The sequence below is a fragment of the Camelus bactrianus genome, chromosome 7 (genome assembly GCF_048773025.1).
Source record: "Camelus bactrianus isolate YW-2024 breed Bactrian camel chromosome 7, ASM4877302v1, whole genome shotgun sequence".
Lineage (NCBI taxonomy): Eukaryota > Metazoa > Chordata > Mammalia > Artiodactyla > Camelidae > Camelus > Camelus bactrianus.
This window is the reverse complement of record NC_133545.1, coordinates 2,237,403-2,260,597: the sequence shown is the minus strand read 5'-3', so window position 1 is coordinate 2,260,597 and position 23,195 is coordinate 2,237,403. Positions and strand designations below refer to the sequence as shown.

The 23,195-nt window shown below is 57.3% G+C and overlaps 1 protein-coding gene across 1 annotated transcript; it reads left to right on the top strand.

Annotated features, from left to right (window-relative positions):
• The first annotated feature begins 1,372 nt into the window (after nt 1-1,372).
• EN2 (engrailed homeobox 2) lies at nt 1,373-6,319 on the top strand. Its single transcript, XM_010955589.3, has 2 exons — nt 1,373-2,514; nt 5,651-6,319. The coding sequence occupies exons 1-2, from the start codon at nt 1,836-1,838 to the stop codon at nt 5,965-5,967; spliced, it is 996 nt and encodes a 331-aa protein (XP_010953891.3). The 5' UTR covers nt 1,373-1,835; the 3' UTR covers nt 5,968-6,319.
• Nucleotides 6,320-23,195: the final 16,876 nt, after the last annotated feature.

Here is a 23,195-nt window from a genome sequence, read left to right as displayed (position 1 = left end):
CCCTTTCCTATGGGCCCAGCTCTCCTGAAAGACTAGTTCGAAGGATTTTAAGACAAAGAAAATGAGGTGACTGTCCTCTTGGTAGTCCCTCCATGGGTTAAGGACTTGGGGTGGGGCAGAAGGTGGGTTTGGAATTGGGGAGAGGCAGCCTCTCTGGGATGTTTTCTCTCCACGTGGTTTTGAAGCTTTGGCTGAACCGTGAGCTCTCCTTCCCTTTCCAAAAAGGAAGATTCAGTTATAACCCCTCTTGGATTTCTCTTTCCCCACGCGCAGTCCCCAATCATCTTCCAGACTCTTCTGGCGCTGCATGGATCAGTGTCCCGGGGAGGACGAATACCACCGTATGCACGCGGCTCCCTGCACACGCACACGCGCGCACACACGCACACTTACAATGAGTGTAGGAAGAGGGTCCTGCGCGCCAGCTCTGCATTTAAGACAGGAATCTGCCTGGTTACCAAAGTCAAATGTAAGTGACAATCCCCCTCTCCACCAGCAAGGAAGGCAGACTACAGAAGTCCCTTTGTATCTCGGCAGCTCATTTAATGTTATTTATGCATTTTTGTGCAAGGAATTGTGGGATTTTTCCCCACGGTAAACAATATGGAAATGTTTAAAAAATAGCAATCTTCCAGCGCTTGCCCACGTCTGCACGCCAGGGTGACCTGGCGGGGCTCTCGCGGGGGTTCCTCAGATCCCTGAGCCGAGAAGCGACGGGGAAAACGCGAGCGAGCGCAGGGGACGCGGTCGCGGTCTCGCCAGTTCGGGCTCCCGCACCCGGAGCGCAAGGACGCGGCCGCTTTAAGGGGGGGAGGGGCGGTGGCGGGGGGGAGGGGCGGCAGGAGGCTCCTGTCACTGAGCGGCCGCCGGCGCGTCACGTGGGCGCGCGGCGCCGCGGCCATTGGCCCGACGCACGTGTCCAGGAGACCGGCCCGCGACGTCACTCGAGGGGGCTGTTAAAAATAAGAACAAAAATCCAGAGTCAAAGTGTCTCAGGTTGTGCTAAGTGGCCTGGAAATTTCCGAGCCCGCGCGGAGGCCGAGGCGGCGAGGGCGCGCAGACGGCGAGGGAGCGAGGGCGGCCCAGCCCGGCCCGGCCCGCTCCCCCGCCGCTCACCCATGCGACTCGGGTCGCAGGGCTCGGCGGGGCTCGGCGGGGGCGCGGCCGCACGCGGGTGGGGCGCCCCAGCCCGCAGCGGGGCGGCGGTCGCGCAGAGAGGGCCCCGAGGCCGGCCGAGCGCAGCGCGGGCCCGCGGGCCTCCATGTGCGTGCTGGCGGCGGCAGGCGCGCTGACCGCTCGCGCCCCGCACCCTCGAGGGCCGGCCGGGGCGCGCGGGCGGGGGCGGCCGGGCGGCGGCGGCGGCGGCGGCGGCCGCCGGAGCGGGCCCGGGCGGGTGTGAGCACGGGGGAGCGAGCTGCCTGCATGCACGGAGCTCCAGCCCCGGGCGGCCGTGGCTGCGACGCGGGAGCCGGAGGCAGCGGGACGTGGAGAGGAGCGCGGAGCCTGGAGGCGCCCCCCGTCCACACTGGACCATTGTGACTCTCTAGCGCCCGGGCGCGCTGCAAAGGCGAGGACCAGACTCTTTTGAATCTCCCGGCATCTGAGCGCCGGGCGACTCTTGTATTGACTCGTGGATTGGAACGTGGCTCTGCTCTGAGCTTGGCCTGAGACTTGTAGGACCGCAGCCCTGGCTGCGGCTGCCGCTCACGCCCTCGGAAGACTCGGCGGGGTAGAGCACGGGCTGGCCGTGAGAGTCTCCGTGTGCAGAGCGGGCGGGCGGAAGGCTGACTGAAGGGTGTCCCAGGAGAAACAATTTGGGATTTGTTGTGAACAGCATGGAGGAGAATGACCCCAAGCCCAGCGAAGCGGCGGCAGCGGTGGACGGGCAGCGGCAGCCGGAATCCAGCCCCAACGGCGGCTCTGGCGGCGGCAGCAGCCCGGGCGACGTGGACACTGGCCGCCGGCGGGCTCTGATGCTGCCCGCGGTCCTGCAGGCGCCAGGCAACCATCAGCATCCACATCGCATCACCAACTTCTTCATCGACAACATCCTGCGGCCCGAGTTCGGCCGGAGAAAGGACTCGGGGACATGCTGTGCTGGCGCAGGAGGAGGCAGAGGCAGCGCAGCCGGCGGTGAAGGCGGCGCGGGCGGTGCGGAGGGAGGCGGCGGCGCAGGCGGCGCCGAGCAGCTCCTAGTGTCCGGCCGGGAGTCCCGGCAGAACGCGCCCTGCGCGCCTGGTGCAGGCGGGCCGCTGCCCGGCAGTGGCGGTGGTGACTCTCCGGGTGACGGCGAAGGCGGCTCCAAGGCTCTCTCGCTACACAGCGGCGCCAAGAAAAGTGGAGACCCCGGGGGCCCCCTGGACGGGGCTCTCAAGGCCCGCGGCTTGGGCGGCGGCGACCTGTCGGTGAGCTCGGACTCGGACAGCTCGCAGGCCAGCGCCAACCTGGGCGCGCAGCCCATGCTCTGGCCGGCTTGGGTCTACTGCACGCGCTACTCGGACCGGCCTTCTTCAGGTGAGCCCTGGGGACCCGCGTCCTGGCCCGTCGCGGGGTGGCGGGGCAGCGCTGGCGCGGGAACTTACCCGAGGAGGAAGACACCAGGATCCTTCTCCCCAACACAAAGACACACACAGCGACATTGTGTGCGGCTGACGCTGACCGGGCAGCGGCAGGAGGAGAGAGGGTACAGACTTCTTAGAACAGCAGAAGCACTAGGACCTCCTTCCTCTCTTGCCTTTTGGGGCCTCGAAGCCGTAGCCCACCCCTCCCCTGGCTGGAGTTTATTCGGTGGGAAATGTGGTGGCTGGAAGATAGGCCCAGCTTACACTCTCAGCCCCTTCTCCACGTCCTTCCAACTCAGTCCAGACTCGGGACACACGCCCAGCCCACTCCAGACCTAGACTCACCCTAAGACCCAGTTATCCCAGATGTAACCAGGGAAGAAAGCAAGGCTGGTGGCTCTCCCTCAACTGGGGCTGATGAGGGGGTCATGAGGGGATCCGGGAAGGGAAGGGATAGAAACAGAGGTGCCCTTTGCCCTGTGCCTGGTTTTATTTGCCAAGCTGACAGGCACATAGCTTGGAGGAGAGAGGCCTGCAATCCCCAAATAGAAAGAACCTTTCCCAGAGCCTTCGTGGGGCAGATCTGCATCGGAAGGGGCACAATTCAGAGGGGGTTCGGGAGGAGCCCACAGGGGTGTGCAGAGCTTCTGGGCGTGTTTTTCATAGATCTGTTATTTTAAAAAGCGAAGTCCATGTCCCTGTAGAAACCATCAGTGGCAGTAAATGTGGGGCTGCGGCTGTGAACCGCCATTAGGCGAGGACTCCATTTGTTCCCAAGCTGGCAGCGGACCCCCTCTGCCCCCGAACCCTCAACTGTTTTGCCCAGGTCGTTTACCCAGTTCACCGCACAGCTAAGTCACCCCTTGGTCGCCTTTCCGCAGAAATGGCGTGCATGTATCTTTGATGAAATCCACATTTCTCCAGCTAGATCTGAAATTTGCTCCATTGTTCTCGCCTCTCTCCTTTGTTAATATTTAATTAACATATAGGCTCACAATGCGGCCGGCGAGGAGCCTCGGCCGGCTTTGTGCGGCGCCGGAGTTGCTGCTGAGCCAGGCCCCAGTGGCCCGCGGCAGCCGAGCCTGGCTCGGTTGCTTGTCTTCCTGGATTTAGCAAAAAAAAAAAAAAAAAAAAAAAAAACCAAACCAAAACAAAACAAAAAAACCCCAGGAAGATAAGATTCATGTTTCTTGACGTTTGAGAAAGAAGCAACGTACAGTTTTCTTGCGGAGGTTTGGCCCTTTTACCGAGACTTCTTAAGTGCTTTTTTTTTTTTTAAATCATGAAAGAAAAAGAATTAAAAATTCTGATTTTAGGGAGATTTTCTTTCCTTAAACTGGTTCGTGTCTTTCTGTAGGCTGATTCTTGTGTGCAAACGCCCCAGGACCAGAGGGGTTTAGGGGGTGGGGAGCGCGCTTCTCCGGGGAGGGAGCGAGTGGAGATGGAGAACCGGCTCCTGCCCCACGAGGCTGTGGTGGGGTCCGAGCCCGTGCGGGGCCTCCTGGGGCCTGTCGAGGCCTCCCAGAGCCTCCTTCCCGCTCCGCGCGTGCCCCGGGAGACGGGCCGCCACCCCGGGATCCGCAACCCCCGGATAAGAGCCGGCGCCCTCCGTGTGTGCGCCGCGGTGACTGCGCGCGAGCGGGGACGGTGCGCGTGGGGGGGGGGTGTGAGCGTGGGCGTGCTTGAGAATCGAAAAGGCCAGGAGTTAGAGCCCAGCACCCCGTGGCGCCCCCTCTGCCGCGCGCACAGCCCCCTCTTCCCGATCGTGCCTTGGGGAGAGAGCACAAGGCCCGATCGGCGGGGGAGGGTTGTTCTCGGCGCCCCTGGGGCCTGCGTACCATCCGGGATGCCAGTCCACCCTCCTGATCCGGGTCCTGGTGGTGGGGGGTGGTTCCCAGCTAGTGGCCTAGCAGCCCCCTGACCCTGCAGAGTTGGTTGGGGGTGTGTGGGGCGGGGACCTGGGTGCTCTGGCTGCCGGAGGTATAACCTTCTACAGCCTCCCGCCTGGGGCGCCCTGTAAGAAACTGGGGCCAGGAGCCCCCCAAAGTTAATGCACTTATTTCCCAGATTAAGAAACCCAGACAGGCAGTAGCAACTCCCTCCCCCACCAGCCTCTTCCCTCACAGACCTCCTTAGGGGCTGAACTTCCAGAAACCAATAAAAAGAATGCACTTGGCCCCCTTCCCTCTGCTCTCCTTTCTTGGGCCTTTTCCGATGGTTGGGTCCTTGGAGCCTTATCACCACTGTCCCAAACCAACCTCAAGTAGCCTGGGGCAGCCCAGCCACAGGAGGTGGGGGTGGGAGGTCGGAAGTGTGAACCTTGTGCCCAAGGTCAGCTAGGTCCCTCAGCGGCCTCCTTGGCTCCCAGGCAGGCACTGTGTCCCCTCTCCTGGACAAGGGACTGAGGAGACTTGGTGGGGGAAGGGGTGGGAAACTCAGAGCTCCTTCCCCACCCAGGAAAGATCATGTGTGCTCCTTCCTGTCCTTAAAGGAAACAATGGACTTGGGTCCACAGGGCTAGTGGAGGGGGGCAGACCTCCAGACCTGTCCTGTTCTCAGAATTCACCTGACCTTGGCTCCCACAGCCCTTGGGACCTGTGGGATGTCCCCTGTGGGGGTCCCTCACACCCTGCCATGGCTCTTCCTGCTACTCTGGCTGCCCCTCCCCTCCTCCAATCTTTCCCCCTCACATCTCTCCCAGCACCTACCCCTACCCTGTCCTGTCCTGGACAGACCCTCAGAGACGGTGAGAAAGAGCCTGGCCACGAAGTTTCGGCTTTTTACTTTCCTGTGGGAGTTTTCCTTTTATTTGCAGACTTTCTCACTAAGCCTGCCCTTTACCCTACTCTCAGCCCCTCACCTCCTGGGCCCAACACCTCACTCCCCAGGGGAGGGTCCCAGAGGTAGCGGGGAGCCCTGCCCAGTCTCAAGGCCAGCCTGACTCTCCTCCAGGTCAGCGGCTGGCCGTGGGCAGCCTCTTCCCTCCCGGCCTCGGCCTCCTCCCTGGCCTGCGGTGTGACACACCTGAGGAAGCAGGCCGGCCGGAGCCCTCCTAACCCGCTTTCTTTCTGTCCACCGCGCCCACCTAGGTCCCAGGTCACGCAAACCAAAGAAGAAGAACCCCAACAAAGAGGACAAGCGGCCTCGCACAGCCTTCACTGCAGAGCAGCTGCAGAGGCTCAAGGCCGAGTTCCAGACCAACAGGTACCTGACGGAGCAGCGGCGCCAGAGCCTGGCGCAGGAGCTCAGCCTCAACGAGTCGCAGATCAAGATTTGGTTCCAGAACAAGCGTGCCAAGATCAAGAAGGCCACAGGCAACAAGAACACGCTGGCTGTGCACCTGATGGCGCAGGGCCTGTACAACCACTCCACCGCCGCCAAGGAGGGCAAGTCGGACAGCGAGTAGGGGGGCGGGCGCAGGCCCGGTCTCGGTGCGAGCTAAACAATGCAATAATTTAAAATCATAAATAAAGGGCCAGTGTATAAAGATTATACCAGCATTAATAGTGAAAATCTCGTGTATTAGCGATGGTTCTGCAATATTCTATGTATATATAATTTACAGGAGGTATAAAATCCCAAATATCTGACTATAAAATATTTTTGAGTTTTTTTGTGTTTATGAGATTATGCTAATTTTATGATTTTCTTTTTGCAAAGGGAGCTGCTTAGGGTTTCATCTTTTTTTTAATCCCCTAAGCTCCATTATGGGACATTGGACACTTTTTTTTTTTTAATTTCAAAAGAAGAAAAAAAATTAAAACAACTTGCTGAAGTCCAAAGATTTTTATTGCTGCATTTCACACAACTGTGAACCGAATAAATAGCTCCTATTTGGCCTATGAGTTCTGCCACTTTGTTTGTGTGGGCTTGGTGAGGACAGTGGGAGGGCCCACATTCCGAGCCTCACCAGCAGCAGAGAAAGGGCCCTGGTGGGGCGAGGGGACTGCCGGGGGTCCTTGGGGGAGTGCGGAGGCTTGGCCTGAGGAGTGACACCCTGACACCAGGGCCTGCCTTGGGCTAGGGGCCCACGGCCGCTCCCCTCCTCCCTTCCTCCCACCCTATCCTCCTCCTCGTTGAGGCCTGGCTTGTGCCTCCCCACGTCCTTCCATCTGTGTCTGTGTCACTCTCCCCTGTCCCTGTGCTCTGTCTGCCTGCGCCAGCGTCAGCTCTCTCGCCTCCGGGGCTCCGGGCCGAGGGGCCGGGGCCGGGCAAGTGGGCTCAGCCTGGGCCCAGAGCATCCTGGCTGCTCCACTGGCCATGTGGGTGCCCGCCTGGCCCCAGAAACACAGCTTCCAACCAGCAGAGGCCTCAAGAGGGAGCTGGCATTTCCTTCCTTTCCTTTTTTGTTTTTCTTCCTTTTCTTTTTCTTTCTTTTTTTCAAGTGGCCACCTCTGCTATAGATTGCATTCTTTCAAGGTAAATATGTGTGCATGTGTGTCTGCATACATTGTATAGATATGCTCTCACACACATACACACAAGCAGATGCATGAGTCCACAGTTCTGGAACATGTGGCTACCTTGACTTATAAAGGAACTCAGAATTCTCCAGGATCTAGAGGAAGGAAGAAAGTGTGTAAATAATCATTTCTTATCACTTTTTGTCTTTTCTTGTTTTTTTTTTAAATATACATTTTATTTTTTGAAGGTGTGGTACAGTGTAAATTAAATATATTCAATATATCCCCCACCAAGTACATATATATAAACAAACACATTATCTATCTATCTATATATGACTCCACGCTGTCTTCTGTTTACTGTATGGAAAAAGAATTGTGTCCGAACGTCTGTCTGCACCGGGACAGCCCAGCAGTTGTGCCCGGGGCTGAGCCAGGAGCCGCGGCTGTCCCCCGAGGACTGAGGGTGGACTTCTCTCTCTCTGCCTTAAACCTCTCGATTTCACTTCAATAGCAGTTTCACTTTGTATATACTAGTGTAAACCTTTTTAAAAAACTATAAAAACAAAAGTTGTAATTTAAAATTCTGTGAATAACCATCTGCTGCTTAGGAAACTCAATGAGATGACATGCCTTTTTAGCAGGAAGCAAAGCTTTTTGGTTTTTTATTTTTATGTTTTTATTTTTTAGTTTACAAAACATGTGCATTTTACAGTTCCAGTATCAGATATTTATAATCTTATGAGAAATGAATGTTTCTATTTACAACTGTGGTTATCAAAATTGTGAACATCCCCCCACCCCTGCATTTTTGTGTGTTTAACTTCTTGAAAGTTACATAATTAAAAAAACCCCGATTTATTGTAAAATATTGGATGTCCAAGGTGAAATGACTAATTTTTCTAAGTGTGTTTGAGTCCAGCTGAACTGCCCTGGGCATCGCCCCAGCGCTCCGGTGCCCACACCTTTGCCTCAACCAGAGCAGGTACGCACATGCCTACCTTTGTTTCCAGAGGAGTAATTTTTTTTTTAAATGATGGAGAAACTTTGGGTATCTCATATGTGAGCACAGAACAACCAAAGTAACTCAAGCACACATTTCTTTACCAGAAGGAAGTGCTCCAAAGTATGGTGCTATTCCGTTGAATTAACATTTAAAATCCTGCAGAACACAACAGGTCTCCGTCCCCCTCACTGCTCCTGAGCCTGGGACAGCGGCTCTCACCGCCCTCTCCCCTGCCTGACCCCACCCCATGGAGACGAACTTCCACTTGACCTGAGACAAAGAGGCTCTTCTCTCTCATGTTTTGTTGTCGTTACCCCCCAAAGCAAAAGACTGAACAGCATCCCAAGGCAGATGGAGAGGAAAGGACCAGATTTGTGGGAGCCGACTGGATGCCTCCGCTGGAAATGTTTGGGATTTTCAAGCTCAGGATCCACAACCCACATAGCCATGCAGGACAGCCGACGTGCGCCCTGCACACCCAACTGCTCTATTTCCCAACTTTCTTGGAAAAAAAAAAGTTTTCTTCTCCCACTAAAATAAACTCAGAGACTAGAGGATCATCTGTTCCGAAAGCAACCTTTTAGGCAGTTTTCGGTTCCACAATAACTTCCCCAGTGGGAGGATGCTGGGCCTCCCGGCAGAAGCTAGGCTCCTCCAGGGTTTTGCAAAGACACATCCTGGGGCCTCAAGGCAGAGGCTCTGGAGCTCCAGCTGCCAGTTTCCAGGAGCGTTAATGAAACCTGATCACACAGGCCATCCCCAGAGTCTTCCTTAGCCACCCCTCACCACAGTTATCAGGGTTCCCAAAGACAAAAACCCACTAGCACAACTTATGTTAATCAGTTGGCCTCTCTCTCTCTTTTTAATAAAAAGACAACATAGCAACATTAAGCAATCATTTTTGTTTATTTTTTAATCTGTTTGCAAATCATAGCACAGTTTAGGGGCAATGTATGGCTTTGTAAGATAATGAGTTCCCCGTCCTCAGAGGCATGCAAGCAGACAATAGGCCTACAGTGGCATAAGAGTTTTTCTTTTGCGTTTTTTTACCCCCTCTGGTAGGGGATTGGACTGAATGAGCCCTTAGACCTTCCAAATGCTGAGATTCTGGTTTTGCTCTGACAGTTAATACATTTTAAAAATGCAGCAGCTACAATCCAAGATCATAACTCATGGAGAGCCACTTTGGTGCCCAGCTGCTATCCCTAGGGGCTAGTGGAGACCAGAGTCAGGCCTGCGGAGAAGGTGGTGCTCCTTTCTGAAGTCTGGCTTCCCTGGGTTCCACCTGCACCTCCATGGCTCTGCGTATCTCAGATCTGGACCCGGCCTACAGCACTGAGATGGGTGATGTGCCCAGCTGGCCCCCTGCCAGATTGGTGGCTGCCGCCACCCCCAGCATGATGTGGGTTTCCTAAATGTTCCTCAGAGGCAGGCACATTTGTAAATGAAGTCCTGACTCCTTTGAGCTGAACGGGCCTGTCACCCCTAGGCCTGCTGTGTCCCTCCTGGGGCCCAGGCAAAGCTGTGTCCAGAGACTAGGCTGACTTCCGGGAGCCCCGGTCGAGAGGACGGTCGAGGCCATCCCAGGCACGCCGGCAAAGATGCAGGGCGAGAGACCCAGCGTGATTCCTTGGTGCTTGGAGGGCCTTCCTCCACCGGCTGCCGAACAGGGTCGAATAAACAGGGCACGCGCCCCTCGGGCTGGAGTCAGAATCCGAGGGTCAACACAGACCCGAAGGTCGCTCAAAGTGAACGGCTAGGGGCTCTCTTTAGGGGAGACAAGGGGGGAGCCCCGCGGTGACACCAGTCTGATCAACAAGAAGGCTCCATCTTTTCTGTTTTCCCCTCGAGTGAAAAGGGTAAATCGATGGGGGCTTCTGGACCGCCTGGCACAGGTGTGCCCAGGCGGATAGCGCGCACAGTAAACACCAGGCACTATATATGCAAATACCCTCGCCGGTCGCGCAGGGCCGTCTGGGAGGCCGCGTTTGCTCGCTCCGGCTCGGCTCAAAGCCATTCTGTCTCCCGCTGGTTTAATATCCGACCTCTTCGGTCTCTGCCCGCCCGGGCAGCTCCCCAAGCGCCCCCGGGAAGGTCCCGGCTCCACCGAAGACTGCCGCTCGCCTGGCCGAGCTGCCGAGCCGCTGGGAGGTTCACAATGACTGGCGACCAAGGTCTCCGGGGAAAGTGACCTCCCCCAACACCCCCGCACCCCGACGCCGCCTACACGCACGCGCTGCAGCCCCAGGCCCGGCCTCGGGGTGGGGACCCCCTTGCCGCTTCTCTGTCCTATCAGGGCCGAGGGCGAGGCCTCTAGGCCCCAAGAAGAGGAGGCGAGAGGGCTGGGGTGGTGCGGAGAGGGGCGGCCGCGAGCCGGGCGGGGCGCCGGGTCCCACGACCTCGCGGGCGGCAGGCCGGGCCGCCCTGCGCTGGGGAGACCCGCGCGCGTGGTGCCGGCGCCGTGAGCTCCGGGGCGCACGCTGGTGAGTCGGGCTGCGCGAGCCTCGCACCGGCCATTCATGTTTTTATTAATAATCTCAAGCGCTTCATTATACTTATGCCGCTTGCTCACCGAAAATAAAAGGCCATTCTCGAAATCGCCTTAAATGTAGTAACACTCATTAAAGCGACTCCTGATCACGAGACGTAACGGAGCGCGGTCGGCCCCCGCGCCCGGCGTGGCTGTGAAGCTGACGACGGCGGCGTTAATGTCACCACCGTCGTTGTTACTGGCTTCCTGCTCAGCCGCGGGGTGACCAGCTACCTCTTCAGCTTTGGCCCGGTCCCCGCAGAGGGATTTGGGGAGCCTCGGGGAACAGGTGCGGCCCAGGCTTGCGGCCCTTGGCGGGACCCCAGCCCCAGGCCTGGGCAGCACATCCGGGCGGAGGTAGGGTTCCCGGAACCCCGCGGGACGCCATGGCTTGCTTTCTGTGAAGGGAGAATCTTGGGTCCAGGGCGCCTTTCCTCGCCCCATTGGCTGTCCCGCCCCACCCTTCCTTCCAGGGCTGAGCCCCGCGCTTTGCCCGGAACAAAGAGTAGCCGAGATCTGCCTCCCCGGCCGCCTTTTCACCCCCTCAGCCTGGAAGGCGTCCCAAAGAGGCCCCCAACCCAGTCTCCCCGGAGACCCGGGAGAGAAGAAGAGCTGGAGGGCCCAGTGGGCCGCTCGGCCCGCGCGGCGGGGTGGGGGTGGGGAACGCGGGCAGGAGGGCCCCTGACACAGCCCAGAGTCCTCCGTGGGGCCGAGGGAGGGTGGGGGTCACTGCGTGCGCGGACCGTCTGGAAGAATCGGGGCGGGCCGCCGCTCTTCCCATCTGTCGAGCTGTGAAAGTTGGCCGCGCGGTCCGAGCGCGCTGCCTGCGGAAGGGGCCGCCTAGCGCCTTTCAGCCAGCGCGTTCGGGGTTCTCTCCTCCCGCCAAGTCCTTTGTCTGGAAGGGGACTGTCGGGCTCTGCGCCGGGGGTTGCCCCCCCCCACCTCTACCCCCTCCGCTAACTTCCCTTTCTTTCTTCGCATTTCTCTCCTCTTTGGATGGGTAATCACAGGCTCCAGCTGCCAAGCGCGAGGCGAGGAGTTGCGGCCCAGTTCCTGTGTCTGTCGCCCCTCCCAGCAGCACACTGGCCGCTTCCCTCCAACTTCCCCGGGCCCGGGCCCTGCCCTCTGGCGTCACTGGGGGCCCTGGCACGGTGCGTCAGAGTTTCCCCTTTAGGCAAAGCCTTTCTCCCGGGGATTTTTACTCTCTCACTCCCGTCAACAAAACGTGAATCCGGAAAGCCGGTATTTCTTTAGATCCAGGCAGTAGGGGACAGGACTGCATAACCCCGGTCTTTTGCAGATTTCCTCCTGCCAAGGCTGGCGCTACTACTCTGCTCCCGCGAGGAAGTGCCCCAGTAAACCATTTCCATGATAACTTGGAGGCTGTCGCGTTAAGTCTCGACGCCCTGCAATGCCAAAACATCTGGATGAGTATTGAACAAATTTCAGTCTCTGGGATGAAAGGTGGACCTGCTGGCTTCCAGCAGCTGTGCGTTGGGACAAGACGAGCCTGCTGAGAAAGCTGAAGGCTGAGCTCGCGTTCAGACGCCGGAGGCTTTGCGGTCCCTCCCGGTGGCTTGCAGCCAGCTCAAGTTTCACGTCTTTCACGCAAATACCTATATAGCATCACTTGGCACAGAAAGAAATGCGGTGCTGTGTGGGTGCAGAGTTGTGACCAGGCAGCCCTGCACTCCAGCGGAAGCTCTATCGTGTCACTTACCACCCCCAGAGTCCAATCATTCATCCCTCCAGCAGAAGGAACACCTACCTAGCAGGATTCCTGTGAGGGGTTTTTGTGAGGAAATGAACAGAAGGCTCCTGGCACAGAATAGGGCTGGCCAAGTGGGCAGTGGACCTGTCGCTCTGCAGACAGAAGTTGTGCTCCGCTCAGCTGGTGCCCCGCACAGCCCAAGGCCTGTGTCTGGTAGACCTTCTACCGTCCAACGAGGCATCTATGTAGTTGTTAGGGAAGAGGGGGAAATGAGAGGAAATTGTAAACTAGGTGAGACAATATTCATATGGTTGTAAAAAGTGGAACAGTAATGGGAGCTGAGGGAGAATGGAAAAGAGCACCGCTGGTGGACACGCAGGACTCTAGGCAGCACTTTCCAGAATCACGACCCCCCACCTTCTGAAACACTGCTACGAGGGCCCTTTGGTGTAACAGGGCTCACAAACCTGCACCCATACTTCTATCAGGATCTTTTCCCCAGGCTTTTCAAAAAATGAGCACAATGCTGTGCCCTGGGTTTCTAGAGCAGCCCAACAGCTTGATACCTCATTCCACTTCCCATTCCAACCCATAATGACCACACTGAGCAGCGAGACCGAGCCTCTGCGGGACCACCCAACCGGACGGGGTGGGGGTGGGGGGGTCTGGGAGCGGAGCTGCCCCTAGCAGTGCGTCCCAGCCCGTGTCGGCCCGCGCCTGCTCCCCCTGCCCCCGCCCCTCCTCCAAGAGTGAGTAGGCATCTTAATGACTGGTGAGCTATTTCGTCTAAACAGTGAAGGGTCTAAGTACCCCTTTTAAATTAATTGCTGTTTCTATAGCTAAAAGCGTAACAGGCTTTGATTACATGCTAACTAGAATGACACATAATCCTGGGGTAATTATGTGGGGATAATTTTATAATTATATCATTCAATTTAAGAGGCAATGTGTTGTTAACCTCCCACTTCCACAGGAGTGATGATTGAAACTAAAAATGGTCGTAAATCTGGACCTTTTAAAAAACTTCTCAGAGTTGTCTCTTCATTGTCCCCCAAAGCAGAAAGTGAGCACCCACTCTGTACTGCCCCTTGACCTGCGTGTAGCCCACCAAAAAAGTGGGAAACACTGGGGACCCTCAGACAAAGGGGCAGTCCGCGGAGAGCGCTTCCCAGCGCTGACCTGCTCTCAAACGCTGAGAAAGTCCATCTGCATTTCCATTCTAGCCGGCTTGTTTGCGGAAGTAACACCCAACGCCCCTGACTGCAGAGCCCCGGGGACGCCCGTCTCGGAGGCTCCCCAGCGGGGTGTGAATGGGGCCGGGCGGGTGGGGGTGAGGGTCAGAACCCGCCATGCCTGCAGGCGGCTCACTTCCTCCCCCAAACGCGAGTGCCCTCGGAGGGGTGCCCGGCCTGGCCGTGGCTCCCTGCCCCCACTAAGCCGCCTGGGGGTGCTCTGGTTGCCCTGGGGTTGAGGTATTAGGAGGCCCCTCCCCGGGGGGCGTCAAGGCCTCTTCTGCCAGCAGGCTGGGCTTCCAAGCAGTTCTGGGAGAAGGTCAGAATACGGAGTCTGGATGGAGGATGAAAGTGTCTGATTCCTTTGAGGTGATCAAAGGTCACCCTGACACATTCCCTTTGGGCACTGAGTGCACCGTAGAGGTTTTCTGGGGGGTAGGGGTGGTTGCACACTGCCTCAAAGCGGGAGATTCACTGGTGACACGTCACCTCACTGGGAGGCAGGTGGCTTTTACACAGCAAAGGGAGCTCTCACCCTGTGAATCCCCGAGCCCCAAGGAAACAAAACCAGTGCGGCAGAGGATGGATGTCCTGCAAACCCACCAGAGTCACAATCCCAATGGCTCTCAACGCAACACACGCACGGGCGTGACCATGGCCTTTGTGCCCGCCTCCAATGGAGGCACTGGGCCGGCACAGGGCGGCCAGGGCGGACGCCCGCTTCCACGCAGGTGAGAATGTCGCTGGGGGCAAACCAAGGGCTGGGGCTTGTTGCCTTTACACCAGGCAGATTTGCAGCCCCCAACCTTCCCCCTACAGGGGTATTTCATTCGCACCTTTTTTTTTTTAAATGCTTCCTAGTCCAACTTGAATATGCAATGAGGCGCCAGAGCTTTGTGGCGGAAATATAATTAAAGTGGTGAAAGATGTAAAAGATGAAGAATGAGGATGACATCAGGCCGATTTCACACTTGGCAGTCGGATAGCTGGGCCCAAGCCGCGCTCTCGCCACGCAAGGCAGATCAAAGTGCCCTGCCACCGCTAAAAGGGGGAAAGGGGACTTAAGTATGCTAATCCCCAGGACAAATATATTTTAATCTTGTTAGAATACAAGTTAATGCTGCAGCTCTGTGGCTGAACTTGGTCAGGCTGTAGAGGTCTATTTTTATTTTAGCTATGAATGATGTAGCCCTCCTGGTTTATTCATAGGTAGGGAAAGTAAATTTACAAAACGGACCCCTCTTTGGGCTGCATCACCCCCACCTTGAGCTTCCCTTGCTGGGGGAGGAGGGCTTGGGGAATTCTGGAGGCTCCCGGGATGGGATGCTCCAGACCCCATTCAACACCCCCCTCCCTCCCTCTTCCTGCAGAAGATCCTGATGGCAGAGAAAGGAACTCTGCTCACTTGGCAGAGAAGAAACAGGGAAACTCTGAAATTAATTAAAAGATTCTCCAAAGCAATCTATTTCCCTTTAGGCCTGAGGTTGGACAACCAAACCAATTCCTCCCCATCAGCCCTCTCACTTTAATTTTTACAACGTCAATTTTCATTACGATTAATTATTTGCCGCTCTCTGACTGTACATCCGGTGTTGCCCTGATTAGCAAGAAGCTCACAGGTTCTCGCCTGTCTAAGTTTCGGTTTCTGTTGGATGTGAATCTGTAAGTCACGCGTGTGTGCATGTGTAAGATACTAGGTACCCAGAGAAGAAGGAAGGATGCCAGCCTGCAGGGCTCCCTGCAAATAAAAACATCACGGTGAAAATTATATATGATCGCAGATGTATCTGTACATCCGAGTGTGAGTGTGAGAGAGAGCTGGGGAGCATGTCCATGAGGCCACAGCAGGTGAGACACCCTGAGAGCCTGCCTGCTACGTATTGCTGATGGCAGCCACCTAACAGGCAGTTTCTGTCTTTCTGCTCTAGTGTGTGTTAGAATTCCCTCTGCCTCAGGCACAAAACCTGACTCCCACTAAAGCCTGCATCACACCCCTGCATTCCAAAGACCCTCCTCTGTCCCTCTGGATCCCGGCTGACCCGCTGTCCCCTAGAAGAGGCGACTGGCAGGCAGACTAGGGGAGGGGCAGCCTGGCAGCCGCCTCCACCCCTCACACCGTCCTCGGTCTCCGGTCTCCAGGACTTAGGAATGCCCATTTCTGCCATAATTCTTTCAAGGCCCATTTGACTTAGGAAGCGACTTCCCTGCACCACAATCGCTGTAAATGCACAACTGGTACATGGCAGCTTCCAAAATTCCAGGGAGGCGAGGCTGAATAAAGCCCAGGGGCCCACAGCCAGAGACCCCGCGGAGGCACTGCCCAGGGCTCCCGCCTCCCACCGTCTCTCTCCAGCCCTCGAGTGTGCGTCCTGCAGCTGGCGGCTTCCTTGGAAGGCATCTAACACTTCCTTTGTGTTCCTTGTGCCAGCAGCCGGTTTCCTGGCTCTTCCTGTCTTAAAGAATGACAGGGTTTGCTGAGTTCCTACTGTGTGCTGGGGCACCATCTTCCCGAGGCTGCCGCGACAAGGCCAGGCAAACCCGGGGCTTAAAACAATAGGGATTTTGGTCTCAGTGCTGGAGACTGAAAATCAAAAATCAAGGTGTCGGCAGGGTTGGTTCCTTCTGGGACTCCAAGAGAGGGTCTGTCCCTCACCCCTTCCAGCTTCGGGCTGTCACCCTGGGGGCTCCTTGGCTCTCAAGCCCTGTCTCTTGCTCACATGGCCTTCCCCCACGTGCATATCTGTGCCCAAATTCCCTCTGTTACAGGACACCAGTCATACTGGGTTTATGCCCACCTGAATTCAGTGTGACCTCATCATCACTTGGTTTAGTCTGCAAAGACTCTTTCTTTTTTTCTTTTTTCTTTTTTTAAGTGGAGGTACCAGGGATTGAACCCAGGGCCTCGTGCACGCTAAGCATGCGCTCTACCACTGAGCTCGACCCTCCCCCCTGCAAAGACTATTTCTAAATACGATCATGTTCAGACTCATGAATGGACATGACTTTGGGGGACACTATTTGACGTAGTGCAGCCAGGACTCTGCGTGTAGCGTGGACTCCCTTACGCCGTCTCCCAGTCGGGCCCCGTCGCCCCTCCCACCACATGGACCCTGTTGTTCCCCCCACGGAAGAGTCGGAGCAGAGCCACATGGCGGCCCCCGGTGGTGAGCGCACGGTGGGTCCCTGTGAGCGCTTGTCCTTCGCTCACCAGCCTCTCCACTTGCTCTGCTCATCTGTGGCAGCAGTGACGCCACCCCTGACTTTAGCATCCTTGTGACCCAGCAAGACACTGTCTCTCCCGCAGAACAAGTCCCACGGAGGTGCCTGGTCAGCTGCGGGGGCTGCGGAGATGCACAGCACCCAGTCACCATGTTGTGAGAGTTCCTTTCCCCTCTCTGCCTCGGTGTCCTCATCTGAGACCCAGAGAGAATAAAGTGGAGGAGCTGCTGCGCAGGCTCACGGGAAGCACCTGCGCTGCCGACGGGAGGCCTGCAGAGCCCAGCCCGGCGCAGAGGGCGTTCTGGTGGAGGCAGGCGCTCCCGTCCCTGCGGTACCGGGGTCCCACTGGGCGCCTGGCTGCTCCCGAGCCTCGCCAGGCTCTGAGCACACCTGCCACGCTGAGCTGCTGTCACTGCCGACGCTTTTCCCGCCTTGCTAACTTCCTCTGCAGGTGACTCTAGTTCACAGGGAGCGGACAAATGGACCCTGGACTGAGCTTCTCACACCGGGAGCTCGAGTCCTCTTGGTGAGACTGCGAGACGCCAGCGCGGAGAACAGAGAACAAGGAAACACGTCACCACCACGTGACGCACCGAGCCCCGTGTGGGCTCGTGCTGCTCGAGGCAGAGAAGAACAGAAGCTTCTCTGACTGCAACACGTGGGAGAAGCACGAGATGGAGGGCCCCTGCCCTGCGCCTTCTCCCAGGACTGGCTGCACATCAGCCTCGAAGGCCCTCCCTGCTCGCGGCTCTGCCCAGCTTCCATCCCCTGGCCCCTTCAGGCCTGTGGACCCTGGATCCCGACCCTCCCATCGCCGCAGTGGGAGCTTTCCCCAGACTTCTCCAAGCGCTCCCTGTGATGATCTCACTGCAGCCCAGTGAGCTGAGTCCTGTCACTGGGAAGGCGTCAGTGAGGCACGGAATGCACAGGTCACGTCCGAAGCCACCGCATTGGCAACGACAGACTGGAGATTTATTCTCCAGCAGTCATCACACTTTAAAGCGGGTCATCGGGCAGGCGGAGGTGTGGCTACTCCAAAGGAGTGACCCCGGTGATGGTCGCCTGGCACCGGCGTGTGAGGACAGGCGTGGATAGGACTGGGGAGGCAACAGGTCACACCCTAAACATTGTGCGTGTGGAATCTGTGACGGCTCAGAGGGGAAGACTTTCTCTAGTTTGCACAAAGGCATCAGTGGCAGCCCTGGTGGAAAAGGCTGGGAGACCATGGGAAAAGAAGAGGTAAAGGAGGAACAGCTGCCAGGACTTGACTGCCAGCATCTTATGTTAATTTAAACATAAGACGAACGAAAGTCACCGTAACAGAACCTCGCCTAGGTCTCTTGATAGTTAGGGTTATTTTCCAGCAAATATTCGCTCCCCTCTCCCTCCCTCCCCTTGCATGCAGTGCACGCCCACCGCTTAGATGTTGAGCTTTGGGCAATGAAATAAATGTTGGCAGAGTACTGGCTTCCTTCAGCCGCGGGTCTCCAGGTAGCCTGGAGTCCAGGTGAACCCCCGCGATGCAGACCTGGAACCGCCCCGCAGCACAGCCACCCAGCTGAGCCCACCCCCCGTCAGCTGAACAGCAGTTGACTCGTGGGCCCGGGAGCCTCTGGGTTCTGCAGACCTCCGTGGTGCTGTGTTCCTGTGCTACACTGGGAACAGCCAAAGGAAACAGCCTCTTTCAAACTGCTTCCCTGCCCACGTCTGAGATTTGGGGGCTGACTTCTGGAGGGCTTTCATTGATCACCCCATCCCGGTTTCTATTTTAAATTCCATGCCAGGCTTACGCCCGATTCTGGTTTAAATTCTAGGCCCTGGGAGGTGTTTACAACCGGATCGTCAGATCACCTGCGCAGCTCGTCTCTGTTGCCCAGCACAGAACCCACCCCTGCTGCACCGCATGCTCTTTGCAGGGCGGCCAAGGCAGACGTGACCTCTCAGAACAGCCGTCCGGATGTGACTGAGGCTGAACGCGGCAATGACTCCCATGTCCTAAGGCTGAGCCCCGGGGGAGCCCGCTCTACAAGGCCCTTTTGTGTTTGGGTGGTGAGACTTCTTTTTGACCCTTGTTATCTGCCCCAGCCTCATGATGAGCTTTGCTAATGATGTTCCCTGAGACAAGATCAAAAGAATCCCTGAAGCTGCGCACCCAGTTTAGGACACCCCCCCCCCACATCCTGGGCACCCCTGAAGGGCCGGGCGGGCTCCAGGGCCCCGGGGAGTCATCTGGGGCCATCACTGTGACTGCGTCACAGCCCAGCATCTCCCCAGCCCCCCGCTGCCTCCTCCCTTCCCGGAAGCCGGAGCAAGCCCCTGCTGCTCGGCGCCGCCTGGGGGGCCCCACCCCGTGACAGCCTTTGAGGACAGTTTGGGTTTTCCGACTCTTCAGTCAGGCCTTTCTCGAATACAAGAATAATATCTCTCAGAAACAGTTGAAATATCCTAGAGAGGCAGAGAAAGTCCTGGAGTTTTCATAAGACCCGACAGCCGTCTGCCCAGCATGTGAAATGGGCGGCTGCAGGGAGGGCAGCCGGAGGCTCCCATGAGCGGCGAGCGGAGAAGCAGCCCCTCACAGGCCTTTGCTGAGGGTCTAGCTGGGGCAGCCCATGTGTGCACACGTGTGGCTGCGCACGCCCACACGTGTGTGTGTGAGTCTGCTCGGGTGAGTGTGCAGCCTGTGTGTGTGTACAGCCCACGTGATGCGTGCATGTACGTGGGCATGCCCATGAGTCTGTGTGTGCGCGCTCACGTGTGGCTGTACGTGACTGTGGGTGCACACCCGAGGGCGTGTTGTGAGTGTGCGGGCAGCTCCCTGCTTCTAGGACCAGAACCAGGGCTGGATGACCGTGGGCCAGCAGGGCCGGGGTGGGGGTGTTAGGACTGACAACTGGACCCAGGCATCCAAGGCAGCACCCAGGACACACTTGCCAGGCTGGTGCCCCAGGCCTGCTCCCAGCCGAGCCCACGGGGTCTCCAGCTCTGGGGAAGGAGAGAAGAAATCAAAGCTGGATACGATTCTGAAAAATGGAAGAGGGTCACTGATGTTTCCTCCTATGCAAACTCGAACTGTCTTTCTTGGTCGGGTTGACTCCCACCAGCAGCAGGAGAGCTTTTTTAAACATCCGAGAGTGAGGGCCACAGAAGGATGGTCACCATTCTTTACCGTCTGCTCACTGAGAATGTCCACAAAGGGAAACACGGCGACAAACTAAGTAATGCTTTAAAGTGCATTGATCACGGCAGCATCTCATAAATCGTTACAAACACGAGACCCTTCCTTTATCCAACCTGTTGGCATCACTTGACGTACAATGGTTTACAGCTGTGCTGGTTAGGCTGCCTTCAGTCACAAGGAACAGAAAAACGGTAAGACAGCCTGGCTTAGACAAGTCCCAAAGTCGAGCAGCAGGATGGCTTCAGGTAAGGTCTGACCAAGGCTCACCTGTACCACTAGGACCGTTCACCTTTGTCTCTCTGCCTTCCAAGGTGTTAGCTCCGTGCTAAGGCTTTCTCTCTGCACGGGTACAAGCTGGCTTCTGGCCAAAAGGGGGGCCTCAAGCTTCCTGGTTCACACCTAGAGAAGGGATCTCCACACCTGGGTCCCACCCTTTGAGAGAGAGAGGATCCTTCCCAGAGGCTCCCAGTGAACATTTCTTCATGCCTCACTGGCTCAAATTGGGTCGTGGGCTTTTCCTGAGCCAAGGACCAGGTGACATGGTGACTGGCTCACCAAATCAGGGCCCTCCCCATAGCTGGGGGTGGGCCAGCTCCTTCCAGGAGGCACTCGTGGAAAACCAGTGTCCTGGTGGGGGAGGCCTGCAGGGTGGGGATGCAGGATGGGGCCCAGCGGAGGCAGGGGGCCCGGGCAGGCTCTGTAAACAGACACAGTCCGGGCCCTTCCAGGCCCCTCCCTTCCCTCTTTCCATCCCAACCCTGGCTCCGACCTGCCGGTTCAGTGCTGGATTAGAGCTTGTTGGCTATTCCTCTCAGGACATGTTAGTGTCCTAATAACTCCTCTGGGGTTTCTGGTCTCCACTGTCCCCGCTCTGCTGTCCCACCCACCACATCCACTGCGAGCCCCACGGAGGGTCAGGACACGCCTTTTCTCCCCAAAGCAGGATGCCTCCTGCTATGAGACATGCCACAGGGTGCACTGGGGCTCCGTTGGCTCCATGCTGGTCTGTGGTGACTTTCAGGGTCTCCTGTGTCTGCTGGTCCAGCCACTGGCCCGTGGGGTCACTCCCCTTGTCACTGGTTCCCTAGGAACCCGTTTCCACCTCGGGAGAGCAAGGCCCCTTTGCCCTCTGGGCTCCAGGTCGTCACAGCCAACACCTGCCTTTAGGCACAGGTGTAGTGGAAACCGGCCAACCTGTGAGGGTCATCTGACCAGAGCTCCTCCCTCGGTGATCCACTGGGTGTCCCTTGGCCTTAGGAAGCCAGCAGTTATTTTAGCTTCCTGTGCAGCCAGCCATCCTTTACAAGCAACACATCCGGGCTCTTCTGAACTCCTCTCCCACCTGGGGTCTGATGCTTCCCCTGGGGGCCGGCCCACCCTCTCTGGAAGCCCCTTCCCCGCCTCACTCGCTCATAGCCCACCCCTCCCTGGGTTGTCTGTCTTCTAAGGTCACAATTACTCCAAGAAGTTCAGAGAACTCAGACCTGATCCGTTGGCCTCCAGCCCCCACCCGGGGGCCCCACCGCCTGCTGTGGGAGGGGCCTTCCCGGATGCCCCCTGCTTCAACCCTTCAGGTTGTTGGAACCCTGAACAAGGGGTCAAGGAGCGGGTTCTTCTGAGGCTGTCGGTCACACGCTGGGTCCTTTGACCCAAAGACACTGGCTCCTGGGGTTCCGGGCCTGCGGGCGGGGATATGGCTCAGGTGCCCCCGTCACCGAGGCACAGGGAGGGCTGGGAGTTTTCACCACTTAGCAAAAGGTGCTGGGTGACCTCAGCAAAATTAATTTCTTGGCTGTCGCTGGCAATTCCCAGGGGATGTGTTCACACATCAGAGACAACTGAGAGCACAATTGCCTGTAATTTGACCACCTGAACAGAAGCAGCAGGAGGAGAGGGAGACCCGGGGCTCCGGGAGGGTTCACTGTGCGGTGGCGAGCACATTCCCCCACCCGCTGCCTCTGTGGAGGTCAAGGTCAGGCTCTGGGTCTGAATCTGGAGTCTGCCACTGCCCAGCACGTGAGCCTGGGTCGTCTGTCTCTGCCTGGCTTTCCCCATCCACGCTGCTTTCTTTACTCTGTCATTGGACAGCTGACTGCATGCCCAGGCCGGACACCTGGACGCCCTGTTTGCCTCCCCTCCTGAGGATCATCTGCCCCGAGAGCCAGGTCTGTCCCCCGAGTTGAGGACAGGCAGCAATAGCCCCGCTGCACCCATGGACTCCTGCGCCAGCTCGTGAGAACTCACACTCCATTTCCTCCCCAGGCCTCCTCATCCTTCTGGCATGGGTCAGTGATTCCCAGCCGTGCCAGGTAAAAGGGCCTCTTCAACGTTCAAAGACTTTAGATCCATAACCCGATGGTAGTTACAGTTTTAGTACTTTCTGAGAAAACACAGACAAGAAAAAACTGCTGTCGGTTCCGTGGGGCTTCTAAATGACATTTTGTCAGTCACATCAGCACCCACATGTATTTGAGGTGTAATTTATATCTGTGTACATTATATCTGTGTGCATATATATGTACACATACACACACACACATGCACACACACACATATATACATATAAAGCAAAGTGCTACCACAAAGAAGCCCCCAAACACAGTGTGTTCTGCAAAGAACACAAAGTTAAGTCTTCCCTCATGACACGCCTCTGCAGTGAACAAGACCTGGAGGATGGGGCCGCTCTGTCCCCAGGGAGCGTTTGGAAACCCATGCCCGCCCCTCCCCAGTACTGTGCATGCGAGCTTCCCGTGGGGGTGAAGATGTCCCAGTGAGCGCCGGCCAACGTGGTCGCCACTCGCCCGTGTGGCTGCTGGACGTTTACAACATGGCCAGTGCAACTGAGGACCTGAATTTTAACCCATGTAAGGAACTGCTCCTGGGGCTGATGTGCTGGGCAGCGTGGCTCTGCTCCCGCCTGGGGGCTTCTCTCCATCTGCCTGGTCCAGGCTCTGGGTTTCCTCCCAGTGTGGCCCCTGTGCAGCTGGGAGTAGGGGACAGTGCAGCCTAGAAGTGAGCAGTCTCTCCACTCACACCCCCTTAGAGGGTTTAGCCTCAAGCCCCTCCTCAATGCACAAGCCAGGAAACGGCCTGGCCCAGCAGCCGCCCCAGCGGTAAAGGTGAAGCCATGGAATCGGGGGGGGGAGTTCTGGTGGACGGTGTCGGTCTGGGCTGGGCTGCACACCCCTGATACATGTGATTTAGTCTGTAGAACTGATTGACGAAGTAAAGATTTGTAGGTCCCTCTCAGTAACTGCAGTCCCCAGGGCTCTATGGTCAGAGGGTGGGACCACTGACCTGGCTCAGCCCCCAGTGCAAGTCCTTCGTCCTCCACAAGATGTAGCCAACCCCAGCC

Coding starts and splice junctions, on each gene's coding strand:
- EN2 (XM_010955589.3), top strand. CDS start 1,836: ATGGAGGAGAATGACCCCAAGCCCAGCGAAGCGGCGGCAGCGGTGGAC. Junction 2,515..5,650: donor CTCGGACCGGCCTTCTTCAG/GTGAGCCCTGGG, acceptor GCGCCCACCTAG/GTCCCAGGTCACGCAAACCA.